Source organism: Ascidiella aspersa, chromosome 3 (assembly GCF_963924565.1).
Source record: "Ascidiella aspersa chromosome 3, kaAscAspe10.2, whole genome shotgun sequence".
In the NCBI taxonomy this organism is placed as follows: Eukaryota; Metazoa; Chordata; class Ascidiacea; order Phlebobranchia; family Ascidiidae; genus Ascidiella; species Ascidiella aspersa.
Genome location: NC_139449.1, coordinates 27,633,860 through 27,660,213, shown reverse-complemented (window position 1 = coordinate 27,660,213; position 26,354 = coordinate 27,633,860). Strand labels below are relative to the sequence as shown.

The 26,354-nt window shown below is 37.2% G+C and overlaps 1 protein-coding gene across 1 annotated transcript; it reads right to left on the bottom strand.

The window, feature by feature from the left end:
- Positions 1–244: 244 nt before the first annotated feature.
- Positions 245–24,849, bottom strand: LOC146161294 (cilia- and flagella-associated protein 74-like). Its single transcript, XM_083383705.1, has 40 exons — positions 24,720–24,849; positions 24,231–24,314; positions 23,225–23,348; positions 23,028–23,112; positions 22,726–22,844; positions 21,613–21,786; positions 21,063–21,159; positions 20,498–20,635; positions 19,741–19,877; positions 19,474–19,567; positions 19,017–19,166; positions 18,460–18,633; positions 17,674–17,847; positions 17,178–17,296; positions 16,823–16,889; positions 16,469–16,558; positions 15,974–16,144; positions 14,943–15,030; positions 14,385–14,480; positions 13,942–14,030; positions 13,471–13,593; positions 13,137–13,193; positions 12,400–12,464; positions 12,055–12,183; positions 11,199–11,460; positions 10,022–10,216; positions 9,523–9,631; positions 9,017–9,123; positions 8,455–8,625; positions 7,613–7,749; positions 7,135–7,269; positions 6,231–6,396; positions 5,332–5,451; positions 4,627–4,782; positions 3,913–4,045; positions 3,387–3,541; positions 2,336–2,465; positions 1,835–1,962; positions 1,164–1,298; positions 245–413 (listed from the first exon to the last, which is right to left on the bottom strand). Exons 1-40 carry the CDS (start codon positions 24,784–24,786, stop codon positions 315–317), a joined length of 5,049 nt encoding a protein of 1,682 aa, XP_083239831.1. The 5' UTR covers positions 24,787–24,849; the 3' UTR covers positions 245–314.
- Between the last annotated feature and the right edge of the window lie 1,505 nt (positions 24,850–26,354).

The window sequence follows — 26,354 nt, the reverse complement described above, 5'->3', positions numbered from 1 at the left end:
TTTCTAAGTTTAAATGCAACCTCCAAAATACTACTTAAAATTGTTTTTGTTTGGTTCCCTACTGCACGAATCGGCAAAGAATCGAATCTATTTAACGTAGCATATTGTTCTTTCTTAAACATAGTTTTATGGAAAGCGTCGTATAAAGTTTGGGAAAGTCAACTGAACAACCACAATAATTACTGCATATTAACGGTTTCTTCCAGTAAAAAGACAAGAAAGCATCAAATCAACAAGTCAGCTGTAGTAGCAAAATATATTTTATTTGAAATAAAACGTGTTCGAAAATATTTGTTTCTGCAACAGCACAAAAACTACTTGAAAGAAACGAGGCCGGAGAGCATGACGTTGTACGTCATCGTGACGTCACCCTTCAACGTTAGAAGAAGCGACGTGTTGACGGGGAAGTTTGGCTGTGGAGTAACAAATGCAAGCAAGGCAAGTTACAAAAAACAAACAAATATTTTTTTAATTGATTAATCAACAGGCCGAGGGTAGGCACTTTTCAGCAAGAGAGCAGACTTAACTTTGTCACAAAAATGGGATTAAGATTTTTTGGTGCAAAAGTGGGCACAACAAATTTTTAAGCATGTGAACAAGTAATGACTAATAAGCATTTTTGACAGACTGTTTTTTTTAAAGCCACTGCAATAGCCGAACATCTTTGTGTTTGGTTCTTTAAATCAGCAACGCTGCAATGTTACACCACAGCTTAAACCTAGCTTGCGATAAGATTCAAACTGGTGAGGTTTCGAAGTTAGTAGAGCAACGATCCCGGGATTACCGCGGTTATGGGTTCGAATCTGACCGCAAGCTACATTTTTTAACCTGGAATTGCACAACGCAATTCTTTAGTGATCAACTGATCTTATTTCGCCATTACAAAGGCTTCCGGTGTTGTGTAGCATTTGTGCCATTATTATAATTGGTCAGTGTGACTTGGATTAGATCACAGTTATAGGCACACATTTATAAATGGTGTAGGTTTCAATGACAAATAGATAATAAAATAAAAACCCGATTGAACATCTGCCGCAACCAACTTGTTCCAAATCTACCTCTAATGTTTACTCTGCCGGCAATCTTATTGAATGGAAGATATGGCGCGCAAACAGACATTGCCGTAAAATATGGCCAAAGAACCGCGCCGTTTGACAACTCACGTCGTGCGTTTCCGGAGGAGTCCAAGTGAAAACGATATCCTTCTGGCCGTCCACGTCCACCGACCCTTTTGGCTGGTCGGCCACAAAACCCTTGGCCTGGGCTGACTGCACGTTGTCGATTATCCATTCGCCGTTCTGCCGACAAGCAACGTAGCGCGTATTACAAAAATGCGTTGCACAGGCTGGGCGAGGTACGAATTTTTTTGCCATTCTTATTTTGATTGAAGGTTATTGTTACACCGAAATATAGACGAAAACAACCATATAATTTATTCATATTTGATGGCATGAATATTCCTGACAGTTTTTAGGTATTTTAAATTGTTTGGTAGTTAGAACTGGGCATTTTAAAATAATATAAGACTTACGTTATTTGTTCAGTTTAAGCTGCGTTTCAATTTTTTTAGTTTAGTGTTATAACTATTTTATTGTTATTATTATTGAATAATAAACAGCTATTGCGACAATTAAGCCAGTTTAGCACGGCGTCTTATAGTCAAACGCTCACTACACAATTTTTTTGTTTGGCCTTCAATAAAAAAAAAATTACAAACGGTTAAACGTTCGAAAGCGACACGAAGCGGCCTAATAATATTTTGTTAAAATGCGCCAACACGTGTTACACAGTAAAGTCGAAAGAACATAATAAATCAGCTAAACGGCGGACTCACCTTGCGACCGGCGAAGGCGTTGCTTTTCACGCATCCGATGGTGAGCGAACGCTCGGCCTGAGTGAATCCCTCATCCGACACGTGGCTGGTGAATGAGAGGAGAATATTCTGAGCCGGGCCCATCACGTCTGCAATGAGACATGGGTCAAATGATTTGAAAAACACAAACTATGGCAATTCAGTCATTTCGAAATTTAATCATGCTTTGTTTAACAGTGGTTCTCAAAGTAGACCCCGCCAACGAGGCCTGACAAAATTTTGCTGGGCCATAAAAGTTTTTGTAATGACATAGCAAACACATATTCCTGCCATATTTAGTAGTTCTAGTGGATCCTACAGCTTTAAAATAAAAAAAGTGGGGAGTAGATCAAAACCATTGAGAATCACTGGTTTATAACATCTTTTATACCAAAAAAGTTTCACTATATCGGCAAGATTGTGATAAAACAGTGCAAGGTAAAGCGACAGTTCTTTTTAACAAATTCTACACATTTTTTTTACCACCTCCTTCTTCCGGGATTAGGCCGGTATGGGCGAGTGACTCCACTGCGACATCGAGCGGATCGTTTCCCTCAATGTACATCATGTGATCGTGAGCCTTTCCCGTGAGGTGGATCACGTGCGCTTCCTCCTACACAAAAACAAAACTGGGGCACTGAGCAGTGTTGGCTGGCAGATGTATACGAATAAATAATAAATCAAGTCCCAAAGTTTGGAGCATAATTGTTGGAGGTTGTAGTAAGATGTAATAAGAAAAGTGTTGGCTGACAGATGTATACGAATAAATATAAATCACTCGTGCGAAAATATGGAAGTGAAAAGCAGTCTAATCGCAAAAAATGCGTTTATTGGGTTTAAATTTGGCGAAACTTTCAATTCAGACGAAATGGGTTTGGGCACATAAAAATAATCGCATGATGTTAAAAACACCGGCATTTATGTTTTTATTTAAAAAAAAATTGACTTAGATTATGTTTGTAAAGCGGCTCAACACACTATAATAAACAAAAATTAACGGATTTGCTTAAAAGGGACTGAAACACAATAAAGAAAGACGGAAGTTCGCGCGAAGCGTGAAAAAAAATGGTATTTACATAGAGTTTGGCGAAAAATATAGTTTTATAAGTTTCCGCATTAGATGGACCTACTGTAAGTTTGTATCAACGCACGGCAAAACACTTGTATTTTCCTAAACATGTGCCGCAAAACTTATAACCAATGGCCGCAGGTTGTGCACCCCCTGTCCTACAGTATTACTCTTCCACGGAAACTTTTATACGTTATTATTGGCCTTTGTTGCATATGTGTTTAAAACACTAGTAAACCAAGTTTTTGTGGTGAAAACGTAGGCCGATACTCTGCCGATAACAATCTTGCAGTTGAAGTTAAACAATTGCTATGTTTTATAAGAGCACCTTCAGGAAACAAAACAAGTGTGAAATTGCATTACGCTAATTTTAGTACATCAAATGGCGTCACCATAAATACGCCGACGAATTATATATTTTAGCTACCAAACATATTTTTTCAAGTTCTATGACTAAATACTTACCGTGTTGAAAAGGACGACTCTTGCACCGTCGGAGAAATGCCGACTGGCGTGGTCCGGATTAAACGTCACCTCTATCTCGTGAGTCTCACTCGTTTTGATTTCTCCCTCGCAAGGAACACAGTCAAAAACGCACGAACCGTTGTGGTTTTGCGGGCCTGTGAGAATAAAAGGGTTGAGAAAATAGACATATGAAAAAGCCGTTTCCTGTAATTGTACAGTAAAACGTTCAAATGTATTTCTTTTTTAGGAAAGTAAAATGTTTTCGTGTTGTTTTTATGAAAAAAAAAACATCCTGCGAAAACACATAAATATATATTTTAGTGTTTTATTAAAAAAAGAACATCCTGCGAAAACCTATAAATAATAATTTTACTGATTAAAATACAGTGTCGCGTTTAGGTATAACATAGCGTCGTATATCACCAGTTTCGGAAGCTCTATGATTAAGAAGTATATAGGGAGCAGATATCCCGACAGCCTTATGACCCATATTTGTTTGTTTTTGGCGTCGAAAACATCAACCTACCGACGAGGGCTTTGGCGGGGTGACCGTCTTTCCTTAAGAATTCGGGCAGCTGCTGCTGGTTTTCGTGTTTAAGGAGACTCGAGCTGTCCATTCTGATACTGTAGCTCACCGCCAGCGATGATCGGTTCTCGAGCTAAATTTACATAAAAAAGACTGTTTAGTAGTTAAGTGAAATACGTAAATGAGCCTTGCCTTAACGAGGTCTACCTGTCAAACTGCATAGAATAATTTTAAATTTAATTTTCGATAAAGTACGGTATATGCATAGCTTGTCAACACTTTTGGCTGCAAAATAACATAAAGAAGGGTAATTTGTGCGATCGGTAACAGGTTACGTTGAAAAAATAAGCTTCGGCTATCCTACAGACAAACGAATAGACCAAGCAGTACGTCCCTGAAACACAGGGGTTCTTAAAGTTGTTTAACGCAGACCCTAAAAAATGTTGGTTTGCGTGGACGGCAGAAAGTCTTTGGAAATGACTTTAATAAAAACCTGTTGTTTTCGGTCAAACAAATGTGGAACTGTAATGTAGTCTAAATACAGTTAAAGGGAAGGCGCCAAAGGGTTTCAGTTAAACTCTTTTCTTTAAAAAATATATTTCATTTTGGAAATTACCCAGTAAGGTTTGATTAGGGACCCCCTGAAACCACCATAGGTAATCCACCGGCCCAATTTAAGAACCCCAACTGCTAAATAAACAACTTAAATCTCACTGTAAACGTTGTTTGCGATGATTCGCCTTTAAGCACGTGACCGACATCTAGGGCTCCACCTTCGGGCAGCAGGTGTATAACAGGGGTAACTCCCTTGCCGGTCAGACAGACGTCCAGGACGGAAGAGGGGCTGATGATCTTGAGCACCTCGTAGAACTGTTAAAGCGATTCGATTAATTGGATTATAAGGGATGTAGCTAAAACAAACAAATAGGGTAAATATCTCAAATATCGGTAGGAAATATATCGCATGAAGTTTAAGAAAATAATTTATAGGGTCTGCTCTTTTGTGTAGAGTGAGTGCCTACATTTTGTTTTGAACAATTTTATTTTAAATTTGGTTAAAATAACTAAATTGTGTCGGTTTTTCATAATTTCGTTTATAAAACGTATCGATTTTGCTGTTTGCACCGTCCTGTAATAAAACGGTATCCAGCATGGTAAAGAGTTTAAAAACCGCTATTGGCTTTAGCCGGACGCGAAACCAAAAAAAAAAACACCAAAACTGTTTACTTATTCAAGTCACTGGCAAAACAGGCTTAAAAGAAGTGAAAAGAAGTTCTCACGGTACCGACGTTTCGGCTACCTATATCCAGGATGCCTTCATCAGGAAATGTAACAAAATCACGCAAAATAAAGCGACGCAAAAAGGAGATAAAACTGCGCTAACTAACGTTAAAATAAAAATATTTGACTTTTACTGACCACTTTGCCAGCGGTTGGCGTGAAGGAGATGAGCAATGTGTGGGTTTCGTCGGGTTTCAGCATCCTTAGAGCGTTCAACACCTGGAAGGGGCCGTTGGTGTCCAGCACCGATAGCGTGAGCTGGAAAGGACAAAATACTGTTCGTACCGTATCTGAATTTCACTTATGGTAAGCACATGCTAGTATATAAACTGTTTCTACCAGGCACAGTAATAAAAATCAAAAGTCAGCTCCTCTGGTAATTACAATTCCTCACCAACGTTTGGGCAACCTATATGCAAGCTCGGTGTCATTCACCCTGACGAAGGCGAACTTGCATAGGTTGCCGAAACGTTGGTAAAGAATTACAATTACGAGAGGAAGATTTTGATTTACATGCTAGTATGTTGCATATAAAGGAATGTCGCCGTAACCTGTGGCAAAATTGCGGGATGCAAAACAGACAACTTGAGTAGAACTCGTGCTCGGCCTTAAAGTGTCATTCTCCGCGTCGAAATTTGAAATTAAATCCATTTATTTTACTCTTGGAACCAAAATTGTCTATATAGAGGTTCCCTCGAGCTCGTAACATACATTTAGTTTATATATATTTTTTTTAAACGAAAATTTCTTATTCGAAAAGGTTGTTATAGTGTAAAACAGACAACAATAATTCAACCGAAAAAAACCTTTACCAATAAGTTTACAAATGGACCAACAATTGTGTCAGATTAATCACTTGACTAGTAAAATGTATAGAAAAATCTACGATGAACAAAACAATAATGAAATGCCGTAACTTTAACGTTAAGCGTGGCGAAATACGATTTGAGGCAGAAATATTGGAAGTCGGCCGAATATCAATAAACTAGGCGTTGGACGAAATGTACAGATGACCTGGGGTTATGCTAGCCACTGACCTCTACTGAGTGGTCCGATATGTTCTGGATGCTGATTGGCTTGATCGTGTTCTGACCGATGGAAACCTGCCCGAAGTCGGTAAGGGTGTCGCCGTGGTTTGAAATGATCACCACCGGTGGCTTAATGGTGGGACAGTGGACCTCCAAGTACAGTGTGTTGGCCTCGCTGCAACAAACGATTTTAGGACCATTATGAACCGGGATTGTTTTTGCGGGAAAACTCACAACCTAATGTTTTGCCGTTGGAAAAATTCCCGATTAAGACTGCCAAGATGTTCCTTGGTTCAGCTTCGCAAGTGCAATAATTTTGTGTGAAATGCAAACAAGTATGGTATTTTATTCCGATAACGTTAGGCGATAATTTGAGTTAAAAGTTCTGTGATACGGTCCAAAACGAAATGACGTCATTATATGCTTAAATTTCATTAAATTGAAAAAAATAGCAAATATTTTCGGGTTGTTTGGCCAAAAATTGTGTTTCGTTAGGAAGCCTATAATTTCTTCTATATAGTGATTTAACATTTTAATGTAGTATTTCGTAAGAAAATCACTTCTGAAAAGAGGAATACGTTTGATCGCAAAACAGAGCTACTGATGTCACTCGAGTATCGGACCAGTACCGATACTGTTACTCAACATCGGGTTTCGGCTCTGATCCGACATTATCGAACATCCTATTTATGCCTATTTTATTCGTCCAAAAATCCATCTGTTCAAGCATCAATAAAGATAATATTTATAGAATCACATATGTTCATAAACCTTTACTATAGGTATTAGCAAACAAATGCAGTTTGCCAAATCGCTACCTTTTAATCAAAATAGAACATGTCAACTTAACTCAAGAACTAAACACCGAAAAGGGCCTTTGCTCGGCACAAACAAACCATTAAACAACGCTTACTTATATTGAAGCGAAGATGGTTCCACGCTGTCTGAGCATCTTCCAGTCGCAACGAAGCAGGGTACGGTGAATGACCGGAAGTTACCCGGATAACTTCGGCTTAGCGACGCGCGAGCAGCTTTGTACGCTGATGAACTGCGCGAAACAAACAAAAAACGCTAACATTGAATTAAAACAGTAAAGCCTGAAGTAAATAAGACTTATCAGATATTAATTCCTCTTAAAAGATTATCCAAATTTTTAACTTGTTTGCTGGTGAGTTTCAATGAAACAGTAGATCGCTAAAGGTAACTCATGTATTGAAACCGATAGTAAACTTTTCCATTCATGCTCTAATGAAACAGTAATTCAATCTTTCGAAACTAAATTAACTGTATCGGATGATGATGTTGCGAACTGTTTACCAAAATGTTTTTGTTTAGAATTAGCTCAGTATACAAGCAATACAAGAAAGTTAACGCGAAAAATCTTGGCGCACTTTTCGTCAATCATATCCGGGGTGGGCAGCGGTTGCTCGAGTCTATCGGACGACTTGGCCGAGCTTTTCGCCGATTTGGACATCGAGTCGCCGGTCTTGGGTTTCGCGGGCGTCTTTGGAGTCTTTTTGCCTTTGGGCTGCAACAGGAGAGTCACTATCGTTGAACAGAAAAACTAACAGAAATATTTCAGAAACACGTGAAAAGCAAAGCTTCTTTAATGGCATGCCAGCCCCAACCCCCCCGTAAATCAATTTTTGTTGATAAATAAAATTAGTTATAAACACCGACCATAAACTGATAATTTCCAACCAAATATCGCAGCGAATTAAACATGACGTCATAATGAAACAGGCGTGACAAAATTTTGTTTTATATCTGTCTGTTGTTACACGTTACGGAAGCTATTTCGGGTAAAATAAAAAGTAATTTTTAATGCCCATACAAAAGTAGGTAACATTTTAAACGTTTCGAATAATTCTTTATTTCCTTTTTAACAGATTTTGAAAATAGAAACTCAAAATGATATCTACTTCTGTATGGGCTTTGATATTCTTATTACGGCTTATTACAAATTATGAATTTAATGTCTTACATCTTAGTGAAGTGTCTTTTGGAGTTAGTTTCAATTCTAATAAAATTATTGAAGCCAGAAATTAAATTAAATTAACGTATTTCATCTGGCTTGTATTTTTGGTTTGAATAGACTAGGAAAACCTGTATATTGCTGCGTTCCAGATTTTTGTTTAATTTTTCTATTGAGCCAGACTGGACGGTTTTAATGGGGGTCATTATGCTCCAAAGGAATTTTAACACTTAACATAATTTCTCGTCAACTACGCACCGCTTTTTCTTCCTCCTGATGCTTAGCAGCGAGTTCGACCTCCTCTCGTTTCCCCCTCTCCTCCTCACCCCTCTCTTTCTCCTCCCGCTGCTCCCTTATCACGTTCACCGCCTCCTTCCTGACGTCATTGTCGTTCAGCTTCGGGGCGAACTCGAGTGTCACGTGACATTTCTGATGACGCGATTTGTGTGTAAAATGAAACAATATCGGCATTTAGTTTTGTTGTTTTGATTTAAATTTTTAAAGAACTGATTTTTGGCACGAACAAGTGATAAAAAACCTCTTATTTTGCAGAAGACAAAATCAATCTTTTTGACTTGTCAAAAAATTTAACAAATAAAAACATTTAAAAAACAACTTTGTACAACAATTTATTTCTATCGTGTCTAGGTTAAAGTGCACTAATTTATTGTTTCCTATAACGCATAAATTTGAGTTGTATTTAACAAAAATACATGAAAAAGATAGTAAAAGGCGATTCCAATCTGAAATGATTGATATTAATAATAACAAAATTGGCAAATGCCAATAAAATCCGCTAAATTGCGTCTCACATACTCACCCCACCCGGTTCCACAGTGCCCACACACGGCGTCACAGAAATCGGGGAGTCATCGGGAACCACGAATTCAAACGAGGTCGGAGCCACCGGAACGACGTCACCCTTGCCTATAGACAAAAAGCGCTTCGTTGTGTGTGTTTTACATGGTTTGGATGACTTTTTGAGTCGAAATTTTGTCCTGGGAAAGGGAATCACGCACTACTCGTTTTGCGTTGAATGCGACAAACAAGTTAAAATAACATGTAAATACTTAATATATACTTTTATTAGGTATATAGTTGGAAACCTTCTTTTTGAACAATTGAAGTCTACAAGGTGACTGATAGATTATTATTTTAATTAATACCGAATTAATTTTGGTGCAAAAAATACAATGCATCATTACATATAAAAGACTCATTGTAATCAAATTCATATCAATAACAGTCTGATTAAATTTAACTCAGCAACATTTTTTAAAATCGCTACTTCAAAACACGAATAACGTTGCATATCCGCGCACTCACCGATTCTTGGCACAGGGTGTGTGAACTCATTGGCGCTCGTGTGAGCGTTTATGACGTGAATCAGGGCGGTCGATACGTCATCAAGAGCGGTGGCAGCGAAATTAACAACCTGTTGACGTCAAAATAAGATTTTCAACTTAGGGAAACGTTTTTTTCTTAACCGTTTTCAAATCAATAAGCTATTTAAAAAGTATAATTTTTAAGTCTAATCCCAATGAACCGCAAAGTGATGCTTGCTTAATAGTTAGGAAAACTTACTATACCGGTTATTTACTTTTTTATACGTACCGATAAAATTTCCGTGCTAGAACAGCATGCAAGGTATAGGACACAGTAGTGGCAGACAGATAACATTTTTAACATTAAAAATTGGAATACGGATTAAAAAAAGCTGCAAATAAAACCTGTTGGAGTGTCTAAAAGTCTTAAGTTTTTGTTAAGCTTATTGACCTAACATTTTGCTGTACTGATAACTTATTCAGCAAGCAAAGCGCCCCACCTGGTGGCTGAGGTCGAGGGGCGGATGGACGCCGACCGCCTTGCAGTGGATGGGGAAGTCCCGGTTGATGCCGGAGCGACAGAGCAGGTTAAAGTCGTAGGTGCGCGCTCGCTTGGCCTTGACGATCACGTCGAGTTCGATGGTTTCCAGCGGCAGAATTGTGCCGAAACCGTCGTTGGGTTGCACGTCGACGAACTGAGAAGTAAAAAGGAGGAAGTTAACATACACGGCAAGTTCATGTGTTTGTGTTATTATTAGCATACATCTGTGTTGAACAACCATGTTTTTGTTATTTGACGATCCATTTTTTTACCTATTTACACCAGAGTTGAATCAATTACATCAATTCAGTTCAGTTACAATTGCTCCGTTAAATGTTTCAAATACATTACAATTAAAATTACATTAAAAACTGTAATTAATTACATCAATTACAATTTTCGGCATTGAAAATTCATTTTTCTTAATATCTATATATTGAGCCAAAATTTTAGCAAAATTACAATTGGAATAACACAAAATGAAAATGCCTCAAATACATTACAATTACATTAAAAACTATATTTAATTACATCAATTACAATTACAAATTACAATTGACCCAACTCTGATATACATGACATTTAGTTAAGGTCTGTATATGAAAAACGGGAATTTCAAAACGGACTGGTTCGATTTTTATAACTGGATGGAAACTGAACAAAATATGTTTGGATGTAAGCTGGCTTACGTTTCTATAGTTTAAATCATAATTTGATAAGGCAAGTGGTGCGTATCACACTCTACTTATGCGATATTTTTTACCATTAAAGAACACGAAAAATAGCTTAGAAATCACCTATTGACCATAACGAAAAAATGTATATTAGTGGTTTGAACGAATATTTGCCAACATACGTACTCGTTTTTGACCAAATGTTTACCTAAACAAACCGCAAACTTTTTGTATAATAAGTGATCTACATTTAAAGGTATTATACAAAATAAACTTGACTTGGTTGAATGAAGAATAAAAACACCCAACTGTAAAAAACGTACATTGGATCAAGAATATACAGAATCAGTTAAACTACAAAGTGTGTATAATAAATATTATACATACAAAGAAACGCAGTGGCAGGAATACAAAAAGAACGCGTATCGTTCCCTTCTTTTCCACTCAAAACGCGTCCTGTACCTCCGGTATCTTGACAAAGCCGAATAGCTGCGGTAGTATGGAGTGGTTGGTCAGTCGCACAGTCGAAACCACCGACTCGTAGATGCCGCAGTGACCGAAGTCCAGCTCGGTGCGGTCAAACTCGAGGTCAGACGAGGTCACCACCGCGTTGACCACAAACTCGACCGGCCGCGTCTGGTCGGCCACTGTAATCACCAGAGGGCACTCGAGCACACCCGTGTCCACGTCGAAAAGTCCGCAGGAATCTTCCGCTAAGTTGTGCCTATAGAAAGTAAATGAGCTTGGATTTTTACACTGATGATGGCACGAGGTATTGCTGAAACGTATGGTAACTGCGAAATGTCGATTTTTTCAAATATTATGGCTTTAATATTTTTCTTGAAATTACTAAAAAACGTGTATTGTGTTCCAAAGTAAATGAGCTGTTTACAAACAAAACTAATTCGATTTCCATTTTAGCGGTCTAAAGGATCTTTGATTCGAATTGGACATTTGCGATTAAACCTTACTCTGTAAAATACGATTTGGTGCATATTTATATTAGTATTACGTAGTCATTAAAATCCAAAGCTTGAATTGTTTATATACGCTATCTAAAAATAATAATCTAGTTCAAAAGTACAGAAAGACAACATCCCAAAAAGAGAAAAATGTACATCCTAAATAATGCAATAAAAATGCTAAAAATATTAGGCTAAGATTCGCTTAGCACCCTTACATTAATCTGACACCTCTGAGGGGTACTGGTATCCTACAAGTAAAAAAACTCCCAAATAGCAACAATTAAAATAAGGACATAAAAACACAGTTAAAAGCAAATGATCGCAAAAGTTCACTTTTTAACTATATGACAAACCTCGGAAGGAATTTTAGTTGGGCGGTGAAGGTGGACTTGGCCTGGATGTAGCCTGTTTTGGGCAGAAGTTCCAAGTGATTACGGAGCTCTCTTGGCACCTCGAAGTTAAGACGCAACGCTGTGCTTGCCCTGTATAACAGACGATGGTCATAAACTAAAAAAATTGTTGTATTTACAAAGTGCTTAGAGCAGTGGTTCTTAGCCTGTGCGTAATTACACCGAAAAAGGTAATTTAATAATTTTATGAAACTTAACTATGAAGTGAGAAATTTTGACCAGTACAAAGCACGCGGTAATATGAAGCCTTTCTAATTGTCAACCACAAACACTTTCGTAGGCTCTCACCTGTTGTGCACTATAATTTGGTCCTGGTACAAGCGATCGTACATGCAGATTTTGAGGTCGATATTCTGAAAATGTTACAACTTATTGATTAGCGACTTGGTTCGAAACTAAGAAAATATAGTTAAAAAAAAAACACAAATGGGACATTTAACAAAATCATTCCAACAAATATACGCATCGCAACGGTAAGCACTGCGAAACATACTTCACCTATCAGTTTAAATACGGGTTTATCATATTTAACGCATTGTTTTTAAAACAAAATAGGTTGTATTTAATTTTGCAACACGATCCAGTTATGGATGTAAAAATAATTTCTAGATCAGGTGAAGAAATTAAAACGAAAATATAACTATGACAAGCCGCAACCCTTCGGTGACAGAGATAATGTGTTCACAAGTAGTCCAGCTAAGTAGTCAAAACTACGGCCAGCAATACAACAACATGAAAGTCAGGGGTGAAATAGAATTAATTTCTTAGTGAAACGAATGAATTTGTAGCAAAAATGCAGTTGGAATCTTATTCTAAATACATTTCAGGAGGTTATAACGTAAAAAAACTTCGTTTATCGGGTCCAGCGGAAATATTTATTTTACAGGAATGCCATTCCGGACAGTTTCGGGTTATTTCATCACTGATAAAACATTAACATCTAACTATTTAGGTCCTTTGTCCACCTTTTTTTATGGCGCTGAGTAAAACAAATAGAAAGTCAGAAAAAAAGTATTATTAAATACCTGTCTTTCGAGCCAGACTGGAACGTGAATAGCAACCGCGGATGTCTTGACTTCGAGCTGAAATCAAAAATAAAACATTGCGATCTCTATTATGTGTGAGTCTTGAATCGATTAAACAATTTTGAACAATCAGAAAAGATTTATAGCGTTCAATGGATTACACTTTAAACTTGAGAAAGTACAAGAGGTTTTATAACATTTACAAGAAGTTAAGGCCCTAAAAGTCCAAGAAAATAAAATCACTGAATTGATGCTTTTCCAAATAAACTATTACAGTAATTGCTGTTTCTAGTCGTAAAACGAATGTATTTTTTTAACTTGGAAAATAATTTACCGGTTCCGATTCCGGGTCGGTAAAGTTGATTCTGAAGGTCGCCTGAATGTCACCGGGAATGCAGGGGGCAAACACGATGTCGAGCCGAACGGAAGAGAACGGCTCGATCTCTCCGCTCATCACCTGTTACGTCACAAATACAGCGTTACGTTATGAAGTCAAGGACCGTTAAGCTTTGCCCACAAATTTCCTTAGGAATAGCCGTAGGCCATAGGTCGCTTTAAAAAAACGCATATAACGAACTTTAAATGTAGTATACAAGTCATTTTTCTATGAAACGCAGAAACCCTTTTAAACTGATTGGCACACTCCGTACGACTCATAGAAGGCAAAATGGTAGTAAAAATAAAAAGGTGTAATACGGAAAAGTTTAACCCCATTGATAATTTAAGGTTCTATGCGACAAACGTTTTTTTTTAAACTGACTTACAGTATTTTCGACATTTTTCATAAAATTACAAAAAGCGCTACCTCCCCGACTTTGAGTTCGTCAGGCACTGGTGCGTAATCGGTGACTGGAGTCGCGAACGTGATCTCATCTCCCTCACCTCTTTCGAAATCTGCCTCGAAAATAGATTTTGGTTAGAAACTAGAATTATCGTTATAAAGGAAAAATATATATATACAATTATATGATAAAATATCATTATCGTAATAAGCGTAACTTAGACTTTATTGCTGGCCATATTTGTTTAATTCTAAATCTGTTAATCAGGTGTAACATCGATTTAAATTTGCTTCAATTTTATTGCCCATAAATAGATTATGAAAACGTGGCAACATATATTGTCCTACAATTTAAAAGCCGGCATAATACAAATGTGGTAAACCTTATATCAAGGCAACTTAGTTACCATTAGAACCTCCATAACAACATTACTTAGGGGCAGCTTATTAAATATAAACCCTCTTACGCTGCTGTACGTATTCTGTTCGATCTCCGAAATCTTCGTCCGTCGTTTCTGGGTAATCTGTCATTTTGAAAGACTGGTCGGCGGTCCGTGGAACCCCTGCACGCAAAACACGCTTAATTACCAAAAATACCACTGAAACCAATGTCGGTTTGCCTCGACCGTGGGGAATTCTTCCACAACAAACGGTAAGCTTTGGAAAATAGCTAACCAAAACGCGATTGTCCATAGGAGTGTTAATCATAACGCAATCAGGTCAGGGAGGCAAAAACTTTTGATATATATAAGCGTGTATTTTAACGCTCTCAAATAATAAAGTTTGTTGAAAATCAAACGAGGTAAAATATTGATAAAATGAATACTAGTATTAACAGATTCATTACATTAACTATACATATCGCCTAATTGCACTGGATCCCCGAGGTTGCTATACGCCTAAAATACACCAAATATCACATATAAAGATGTTCTATCAATAAGCATATGCTATGCGCCCAAATGACATACATGCCTTCGAAGAGTACAAAGGCTAAATTTCCCTGTATGAAACAATGGAGATACCTTCACTGATGAGAGGTCGCTTCGATTTGGCGCCGGTCTCTGGAGCTCCGGAATAATCATTCGTGATCATCGGTGTTTCTGCCGTTGTCTGTAGACGTCAGGAACAAATTACATTTATTTAAATTGAGTGAGTTAAGAAAAAGCTTGGTTGGGAACCGACGTGGTATTCACACTAAGCAATCATTGTCTGTCATACATGTTCGATTTGGACTTAAAAACCTGCACGCGAGCATTAAACAGAATAAAAAGAAAGGAAAATATAATTTCAGGTTGCTGAGACGATACGTTGCTGCGCGAGTGAACCATTTAACAGCTAATTATGTGAAACAAACGCTGTATAACCTAATGCATTTTTTTTAGGCGATAATCTTGCGAAGCACTTGATTTTGGGACGAGTTTTACCTCTCTACCGAACTGTTTCATTCTAGCAACTTTATATAAAACGATGCGAATGTTATTTCGCTAAGTATTTCCCCGTTAATTGTGCCTTCATTCATCAAGCAACCGAACCAATTAACTGGAAAACAACTACAAATACCCTCGTAGAAAAATAGGAATTTTTCGAATGCTGCTTCTCGAAGACCTCAATGAGAAAAATAGAATCTTTTCCAACTATACTATCGCCTACGAATCGATGAAAGTAACGTTTCCAATAGCTTACCATACGGTATCACCCAACAACAGGATACCAGTTACCTGACTGAGTCGAGAATCAACTCTAATAGTGATATGAGAGATGATATCACAAAAGTCACAAAAACATAAAAGCACAAATAGAAGGTGGAAGCATTGTAGAAACGTTTGAATTTTTTTTATTTATTTCTAGCAGTTTGGTTTACTTGAAATGTGCAGTGATTATGCTAACTTTCGTGCCTTTTTTAGCTAAATAAGCTCTTGTGCCTGAAGCATTATGTTCAAAATCAAACAAATCAAAAAGTTTCCATACAATAGGATACGGTTTTATCGGCACCCAGCATCGGGGTACCAGTTACCTGGCCGAGCCGCAACAGTGATATGAGAGCTGGGCTTACCAGACGACCGAGCGAGGTTTCCAGTGTGTAGGTGGTGGCTGGCTTGTCGGGAATCTTCATGAAGTCGAACCGCGTGCCGAGCGCTCCCTTGTTGACCAACGTCACCGATCGTCGGATCGTCTCGCCCACAACTTGCGAGCCGAAGTCGATCGACGTCACGTCCACTGAGAGCTGAACAACCAAAAAAACGTCGATTTGTAAATTCCTTTAAAGCAGCAGTTCGTTACCTTTAGACAGTAACCCAGTACGTTTTGGAAATAATAAGGTGCTACCTTGGTTCTTCAAGTTAAAATATAGGTCAACGATTCGGCCCTTCACAAAATGCACGGATTTTATTTTAAACCCTAAACACACAGAAAGGTGTTTAACTTGTGCAGAAGTCGACACCAATTGACAAAACGTGTTCTTCAAACAATTTGCTGTATGTTTCGGTTAATCATTGCAACTAAAAAAAGGGGAAATACAGTCAAAGAAGTATGACGACTGTCAACTTACGTCGCACTTCTTGGTGGTACACTTGAGTGGAATGGTGAAGGGTCCGGTTTGCGCCATGAAGCTCACTTCGCCAATCAGGTCTTCGTTTATCTTTATTTAAACGTGTATCTTATATTAACCAGCCACGATAGAATAGCAAACACTAAAATAGTAAGATTTCTTTATAGGTTACAATGCAATAAGATACAATTCTATGGACAAATAATTATGCAGGCTACAATATAAGTACGATAACAATTGTATAGTTTGTTATAATACACCTATTCCTGAAAAATAAATTTTGAAGTTTCAGTGAAAATAAATTTACACAAAATAAGAATTTTATTTTTAAGATGTAGATTTGGTAGGTCTCACCATTGGTTTGAATGTAACCGTCATGTCGCAGGACATTCCAGCCGACATTTGACCTGGTGGGTTGAACCTGATAAAAGCGACACGAAATTATATCAATGCCGATTTCAAACGTCACAATATTACCAAATAAAATTCGCCGAAACGCTTTAAAATCGTATCTATTTCATTTTACATACAATATCGCTCAAAAAAATAATAATAATTGGATCCATTTGTATGTGAGGCAATACTTCGATTATAGGTTTGGGTGAACGAACAAGAACCCTGCAGCAACCAATTTAAAGCGCTTTTAGCCTAATATTTACTTCTGTTAACGCGGCATATTTGAATTTATAATTAACTTTTTGGGACTCACTCGATTTTAATAAAGTCCTTGAGATGTTCAGAGAGCCCAGTGAGCTTGAGGAAGTTGATGCTGTAGGACACGTTAGTGATGACGATCTTCTTCTTGTAGCTCCTGCCAACGTCGAGGTCCTACAGCATTTTAATTTTTTGAAAAAACTTTAATCTTAAAGCAGATTATTGATGGCAGGTAAATTGCGGCGGATTTGAAAGTTTTTTGATCCGCAAAAGTTTGTATGACAGAAAAGTTACTGTTTATGACGGTTAACACACACAGAATTGACGGGGCTCGAAGGACATGGACACAACACTCAAAAAGCAGTTTTAGTACAATTACAAAATTTGTCGAAATTAAAATTTAGTTTTGAAAACTAGTAATTAAAAAAGTGTGTAGGTTCGCGTTTACAGCTACAACTTCTTAGCACCGATTTGAAAAAATCGAGCGATTTAAACTAACCAAAGGCAATATCCTTATAAACCTAACCAGCGTTCAGCCACAAAACAACAACCTTAAAGTGGATGACGTCCGGCTTGCTGTAGAAGGGTTGACCTTTGAACTCCCTCCCGGCGGCCACTTGCTTGACGATGATTCCGTCTTTGTGCCTCGCCAGGGTCTTCTGTAGGATTTCGCGTTCCATCTTGGTGCCTCCGACCGGCTTGGCGGGCGCTTCTTCTTTTGGAACCTGGGATGCGACAGAAGATTGTAAAAAACAAGCCTTTCCAGAATTAACAATTTTCAAGCAATACACACTGATCGAAAGGTCTAATTTTTTTTACCTTGCGAAAACTACTTAAGCAGAACCACGAACACTAAGATTTTTGCAGAGGGACGTCGTCATTTTTCTTCAGGGGTCAATCAGAAAATTTTCCAATTCAGGTTGACCAAACATTTTTTTTAATGTATATTTTTTCAATTAAATAAAAACCGCACAGTATATGTGCCAATATAGCTTCTTCGTTATATATGATCACTTTATACAGCGGCTGAAAAAAAATTATTTTCAAATATTCACAGAAAGTATTACATATTAAAACAAATTATATACATTTGCTAAAATTACTATTTTCTCTCGCTTAAAGAAGAAATTCGATGTAAACTTCGGATTTAAAAACAGCATGAATTTTTCGCAGAGCCATGCGTTTTTAACGGAACTACGTACTATGTCCAAAAGTACCAAAATGAGATATAAAAAAGCAGTATCGCAAAGTCGGTTTATACTTCGTTTACACCAAAAGAGCGGTTGTTATCTATTGCAGCATCGCAGCGTTCACAATCCACCATCGATCACCCGTACCTTGTAGACTTTGTGCTGCTGATCCCAGAGTCCCTGGAATTCGGGAAGAGCCAGGGTCTCTTCCTTCCCTCCTCCAGCGGAGCGGGAATGACTTGTGTCTGAGAAGGAGGACTGCTGGTGGAGGAGACTCATGTCGCTGGAAGACACGTCGGACAGGTCTTCTCGTCGGATGTCCTATAGACAAAAAGTCATTTATGGGAATGCAATCGGTGGGAAACAACCGAAATGTGCCATAGGCGGAGACAAAATTTGTCACATATATAGGGGATTGGGAATATTAAGAGCTTTAATTATATGTCAATCGCAAAATGCTTTTTCTGGCTAAGCAATTAGAATTCGGCAGGTTGTTTAAATATTTCTAACAAAGAATGACTTTTTTACGTCTTACAGTAATCTCGAACTGTTGGGCTACTAAATAACTTCTATTGTTTAACAGAAACCCAAGTGGTAAATCAAGAAAATAAGAGAAAACTGTTAAACTTTCCTTTCGATCACAATGCAGTACACCCATACACAAAACACTTTCCTTTTAAAACCGCTATAAACGGTCTGCTTACCTCGCGCGGGGTCTGCCTTAAATATTTGACTTGCTCGAGAAAAACCGGCTCATCTTCAGCGGTCAGCTCGATCTTGGTGTGAATTGAAGGCTTGGGAAGGGGGGCGACTTGCTTAGCCTCGTCGCGACGCTTGTCCGTCCACAATTGCGGCTGCATGTAACAAATCGAGAGTCAGTGGCGAAAGTGATTTGTCTACCGGCAAGTTTTGTCCTCGTACGGTTGTCGTACTTTGCTCCACACATGGAAACTTATTTTCAAGCCAAAAGGCCCAACAGAATACAAAAACTATATGGTTTTCATAATTTGTTTATTAAATATATATGTCTACTCTAATTTCATTTATTTATTTTTAGTTTTTTGATTACACAAACTTCAATTTTTAGAAAAAAAACATCTGCAGAAATAATATTGTCAATTTTTTTTTCCAAGAAAATTATTTAAAGAATTGCTTTTTAACCTGTTGCTTTTTCCTTCGACTTATGCTTCTCTCCTCGTTCAAAATGGACGCCACGATTCGGGATTTGTTGATTTTCTGCTTCGCTTCGAAATTCCTGCAAAATAAACATTTTTTAATGAAAAAACCTATTCAAACCATATTTTTAACAGCGAAAATTTGCAGCCTTTGCCTACATATCAAAAACCGAACTGTAAATGAAGAGACAAAAAATATGTTTGAAGGTGTAGATTTTATAGACCAAATAATTACCAATAAATAAAAACGTACTGTTTTTCCTTTTCGAATTGACTCAGCTTCTTTCGTCGCAGCAGCACCTGTTCGGGATTCCCCCCTTCATTTAACACTTGGTGTCGCTCCTGATTCTCGGCTTTGGTTTGCTCTTTGGCAAAAGCGCCGTCGCGCGCCTGGTAAAACAACCGTTTATTGTAGTACAAAAGAACAGTTTCGCACCAAAGACACAGTTTAACGTGTGCAAAGGTAAACTCGGTTCAAAAAAATACGACTTAAATCCACATTTAAATCGTGACTGACAAGATTAGATTATGAATGCTACGTTTTTGAAACAAAATAACCAAAGCTTGGGAGAAAAAAAAAAACAATATGTTAAATAGGCTGTAGTTTGAAGGACATTTTTGTTACATAGTAAAAAATATACATGTCAGTTATCCATATTTCCTGTCATACTAACCTTCCGTAAAGTTGAAGAATGGTTTAAATCAAATCACCATTTATTAGCATTAACAAGCATGTCGTCTTCTGCATTGCTTTGACCAACAAGTACTGGGCATTTTAAAATATCATAAACGCAAATAATCGCAAATCAGATAAGAGGTAAACACAGATGAAAATTACATCCGAGTTGTTTAAATAAACACATAAAATAGGGTTTCAGTTAATAAGGAGGATATTTTCAGGTAGTTATCGTGTTTCACAAAAGTTCACAACAAAAAGGAACTCATTTTGTATTCAGTCGGAACACAGGGTATGGTTACAGTGTTTTGTAAAGTTTTTGTTTATCACACACCTGCAACGCTTTAAGGTTCTCTCGGTTGGACGCAATGCTGTTCTTCAGCCCGACTATGGACTCCATTCGACGCTTGGCGTATTCGTTGTGAGATTTGCTTTCCCTAGATTCCTGTTGCCGAGCTTTTGACAAGCTTTGCTAAAAATAGGTTTGTAATAGAGTTTTAGCAAAATGTAGTCGATGTCCATTGTCGGCAGCTCTGTACCCGTCGAGTAAACGTACATATCAAACAAGAACAGAATCATGTCATATAGTTGTCCGACATGAAAGTTTATTAATTATTTTTTACGCAAAACGATTTTAAACAGTAAAACTGTTACAATTTTTAGTTTCCTTTGCCAGTTTAATTTCGGCATTAAGCGTTACATTTGCCTATCGAAAGTTGCACACTTACTAATATTTGTAGTTTACGTACTTTTAACCTATTTTACGTTTGCGGCGATCAGAAGCCGATTTATTGCAACTGTGAAAATACTCGCATTTTAAGTGGTACAGTGCGTTTAAACCATATTAAGTTGGCGCGTGCCTTGAGAAAAAAAACAGGAGATATCAATATTAAAACTACCTTTAGAAACTTCTTGGCACGTTCGTGGTTGAGTATTGCAGAGTCGATGATTTGCTGTTGCCTCTGTTGCTGCTTTTCTATCTTACGCTGCGCTTCTCTTCAAGATATATAAATTTTTGCAATATTATTGTCTGGAATAGCCGTTTCCGGGGCGTGTGTAGAAACAGAAATAGAGAAGCTTAGCTACACGATGTAAAGGCGAAGTGAGGTATTATTTTTGTGAGCATACGCGTTATATCTTACACGGACTAGTTTGGCACAAACACCGTTAAACATAGTAGAAAAATTTCTGCCGACCGATTTGATGGATTCCCATATTAAATAAAAAAATAAAGTCAACTTAACTAAACATAGGAATTAAAAAAAGTTCGGTCTTAAAATTAAATGGATTGGGATAAAGCCTTATCAGAAAACATTCAATCTCCATAAAAATATTATTTCGTATACAACATCTTTTGTTGGTTGTTAGCGCAGGCGAAAACACTTCAAGGGGTGTCAGATCCTATCCGATTGAAAGTCCTAAACACGCGGAACGAAAGTGGCGACTTACTGTTGCGCTCTGTAAGATCGGTTCTTGGCAGTGCGCTCGGCCTGCTGCTCCTTGTTGAGTCGGTAGCGCGCCATCTTTTCCTTGTGCTGCGTCACCTTCTCCTCCTTCTCAACCACCTTTTCAGCAAGGTGCGCGTAGTGACGCTGCTCGATTTCTATATGCGACAGCGCCAGTCTAAAACACAAAATACATCAATGGAGGCGTTAGAGTTTTAACAATACATATTTAGGTCGGTAATTGGAGGACAAACCAAAAAAAAAAGTTTGTACTGTAGAGACGAAATGACGGCAGTTGGGATCCACGAACACTGCTCTATCGATAGCTATTTAGCACACATTTGTTCAGCAGTTCAGCGCGGGTTGTATCTTTAGCCTTGTTTGCTCGGAGTAAGGGCTATAGATACAAAGCACCCTCGCCAGCGGGTTATACTTATTTTCACCTATATCTGGTCTGCTTGGCCGTAGATACGCTGTTTGTATTAGTTGTTCATGCTGTGGTTTTTAGGGGCATTTCCGCAAATCATTGTTCACACATCGATAGAATTTTCAATTAGGATCGCTGGCCTGTTGGTTCGGCCACGGCCCAAACACACTATGTGATCATTTAACGAGAAATAAAAGTTAGGTTTATAGGAATTACGTTAGCAATTTTTCTTCCTACCTCCGGACCGCCATCTACCCAAACTTTACGGAAAACGATTAAAACGCAACAAGGCCAGTGGCCATCCTGACAACCGAAGGGTATCTTGAAAAGCTCCAACGTTCGTCATTGAATTAACAATTGAAAGGCAATTAAAATAGAAAATAAATAGGTTGTTTAGGACGTTTAGTTTAAACTCTAGCGATCATCAGACTGGAGTGTGACCCAGACTGCAAGACACCACTGCTCCAAAACATTTAAAAGAACTTGGATTAAAAATTGACTTAAAAGGTCTAGCAAAATGATCATCAGTAGCCAAAGGCAGGACAATGTAAAAAGCCCAAGGAATGCTCAAGGATATCAAGCCCATGAGGAACTCCTGTGATTTTTAATGTTGCTTCAGCTTTTCCTATGTCATATGTAATTTACAATTACAACCAGTTAAAACAAATAGGAAGACAAATCTGTACATACTCAGCTTCCTGGAGGTGATTCTGAATATCAACTTCCAAAATCTTATCAGAATCAATTTCGGTTGTTAACTTTTCCTTTTTCGAGACAAGACGATGGTAGGTGGCCATATTTTCTTGTTCCTGAATTAATGAATTACTGTTTAATGTTCAGTTAGTGGATATTTTTGTATAAAATTTCTAAACTACTTTTATTCTTTACAGTTACATTTTAAGAGGCCTATGCCAAACGATTATTCTTTTATTTAAACCCAAACACATCTTAAGCGTGTTTTGGAAATTAAAAATAATATATTGAAACAGAACCTTGGAAATAATCATGCTTGCTTCTGTTGTTTGAAGTTCCTCGTTTAATGCTTTCATTCTGACTCTACAGGCATCTAGCTCTTCTCTATGATAACAGAAAATAGAAACATATATGTAAGGATGTATAAATGTATAAAATGCCGACAAGGAATACAATGCCTAAAACAATAGTTGTAACAAACAACAGTTCATACTACCTAGCCTTGACAACTCCAAATTCTTTTTCCTGCAAAGTTGCTTGGAGTGAGTCCAGGTGTCTTCTCAGCATTATCAATTGAGCAACCTCGCGCTGTAAACCTGGGTCTGTTTTGAGGTACATACCTGAACAAGGATATGTCAACAATAAATAAACTAAGACACAGCTTTATTAAAACCCTATGGCAGTGTTTTTTAAACTGGGGTCTATATACCTCTTGGGGCTATGTGAACTAGTTTTAGGGGTCCATGAAGGCCTAATTATAATATTAGTAAAGTATTTAAAGAAGGCTTAAAATCTAGTAAACTATTTAAGATGATTTTTTAGAAAGAAAAGAGTTTAAAAAAACATTAAGCACTTTTTTCAGTTTCACATTTTTTGGACCTAAGACAGCAGGTTTACCAGGTCTACTTGATTTATAATGCCAAATTAAGTTTTCAGCTGAAAACGATTTCCTGCCTACCACGTGTCCATGTTTCCTGGCAAAATAAAGTTACAAAGAATACTTAAATTTTTAGATCAGGGGTTCCTAAACTGTTTTTAGCTTATAGTACACCTATAACGAATCATTTTGCTGCACACTTTCACAAAACATAAGTACCATAATTTGTATACGGATCTCTTCATAAGTTTAATGGTGATATCACTGATGATGGCATTAGAAATTGCCGAAACGTTTGAAAATAAAGCATGTCGCTTTTAACGTCTATTTGGGCCATTATTTTCACCATTGGCTTTTATCCTTGCAAAAAAATGGTTAGACAACCTAAAATTATCCCTTTTTTAATAAATATTGTGCATTTAAGTCTAATATGCTTGGATGCATGTCTATTTATGATTCATATTTATTTTTATTTGTAATATGAATTATTTTCAAAAAATATAAAACTTTATGGCACACTTTGAATCTTTTATGTCACACCAGTGTGCCATACATGACAGTTTAGGAATCACCATTTTAGATAATAGGCAGATGAAAGTAAAAGACAGGAAAAAAAATGGCAAACCAATTTCATTATCATCCGGCTCCCTGGATGCTACCGATTCTGTTTCATTGCTAAACAAATCATCATAATCATCATATTGGTGATCTAAACAAATAATTAAAAATAGTAGATAGATGGAATTAAGCATTAGCATTTATGTTGCTTAAAAAGTCCTTTTATTAAAATAAAAAAGCACAAAAAACTAATGTTTGTACACATCAGAAAAAACTCCTTTAAAATATGTTAGTTAGATTTATTTTTATTACATTATTCTATTATTTGTTGCTTTGTTCTATTAGTAGGCCTACCGGTAAATCATAAAATAAAACAAGATGTTAATTTATAAAGTTGCTTTTATTGGTAGTTTGAAGTTTAGAGTGTGTACACTTAGTGTGAAGATACAAGCAATATATAGTTAATGGAATGTTGAGCCATTTTATTCTTTATGGAACTGCTGTCAAATCTGTTAAGATTTTGAAATACATTTAACCATATATATATTATATTTACCATATTCTTCTTCATCGTCAAAATAGTCTTCTTCCCATTGTGGATGGCCTGCGCCTGGAATTTCCATGGTGCTAGCTCTTTGAAACTATTTACTACTAAAAAATCTGTTTCACCTAAAAAACAGACTCCAGATTATGTCAGGACTGTCAGACAATACAAAACTCAAATTTAAACAAATTTTAACCAGAAGAATTGCAGATTGGGTTTTCCCCGTTTCCATGGTTGCAAAAAAAGAAAAGGTTATAAAAAAAGAAAGCCGCGTGTCGCCAATAACTTAACTTTAAACATTCAAAAAATATATGACAATTAATTCTTTTATTTTATCTATTCATATTTTAATTGGGAATTTTAATATAAGAATAAAGCAAATATTTAATCTTATGACGCATGATAATACGATAGAAATCGGTGGATGCCTTTTTGGTCGGTTGACTCTCTCTTTGGTTGACTCAAAGAGATTTGTTTAAGTCTCTTTGGTTGACTCTTAAAAAATAACTTCATACGGTTGAGCAAGCACAATTTGTAGAATGCATGAACTGTTTTCAAATCAAATAAGTAGTTTTCAACGTTAAAAATTTATATATATTTATGTAAAATGGTTTTATTACTAATTATGACACATTGCTTCTCATTTTCTGGGTCAGTAATTGTTTGTACGTGCAACATTAAAAGAGCTATAGCTATGTGATTGTGTGAAATAACATGCCACGGCCAGCCCGCATTTTATGTCCATGTTTTCCAGGGTGCAATCAATGTTTTGTGCATGCCATAGGTTTGTGATCATATCGCTACTCAACCGTTTTCTGAAATGAAGATGTTCAGTTTATTAATTTATGTTGCAAAACAAAATCTCTGGTGTTCACCTGCCGTTTGGAAAGTTTAGCATGGAGCGGTAGGGGTTGTTTGGCCTAAGATTGTACAGCTGTATAAAAGTTAATGCCTTATTTGCGCGACTATAACAATGTTCTCTCTAAAATATGCTTTTAGGTGGTTGTAAATAAAATATTACTAAGCTAAGCGTGACTTTTGCACGTTTTCTGACTCAAGTTAGCACGGCTTAATATGTTCACAGCAGTTTTTCAAGAAATGCACTGGTAGGGTTGTGACTTGGGCGCTGGTCTAGAATCCTACCACAGTTCTAAAATCAACGCACAAAATTTGAGTTAGGATGCGGGTTAGCGTTTGGGTGTGGGTGGGTCAAGTATTATTATATTCTTTATTTAATAATACTACCTGACCGACCCTAACCCAAACGCTAACCTGTACCCTAACCCAAATGGTGTTTTGTTGTGGTAGGATTCTAGACCAGCGCCGTGACTTGGAGTGCAACTATGTATGAGATTTAGGCAACCTGATGCACACTGCCACATAATGCAAAATCAGGGCATGGCAAGATTTGTAGGTTGACTAGCCTTGTGTACTGTTAAATGGTGTACTATAAAAAAATAATCCTTCAGTTTCAGTTTTTTTATTATTGTGAGAATTCACAATGTCACATTTATTTATTTATGGTAAACAAATAGCAAATCAGTACTTACACTTTACTTTCAAAATATGGCGTTGTCTAATTATTTGCAAACTGATATAATAACACAACCAAGACGTCCCCTAGGTCAATTTGTAAATGTTGCCCAA

What these genes read in the sequence shown, in the direction of transcription:
- LOC146161294 (XM_083383705.1), bottom strand. Translation starts at nt 24,786, where the DNA reads ATGGAAATTCCAGGCGCAGGCCATCCACAATGGGAAGAAGACTATTTT. An exon ending in AATCACCTCCAGGAAGCTGA is followed by an intron (nt 21,787 to 22,725) that starts GTATGTACAGAT and finishes TTTGTGTTTTAG; the next exon opens with ACTGGCGCTGTCGCATATAG. An exon ending in ACGCCTTCGCCGGTCGCAAG is followed by an intron (nt 1,299 to 1,834) that starts GTGAGTCCGCCG and finishes GCTTGTCGGCAG; the next exon opens with AACGGCGAATGGATAATCGA.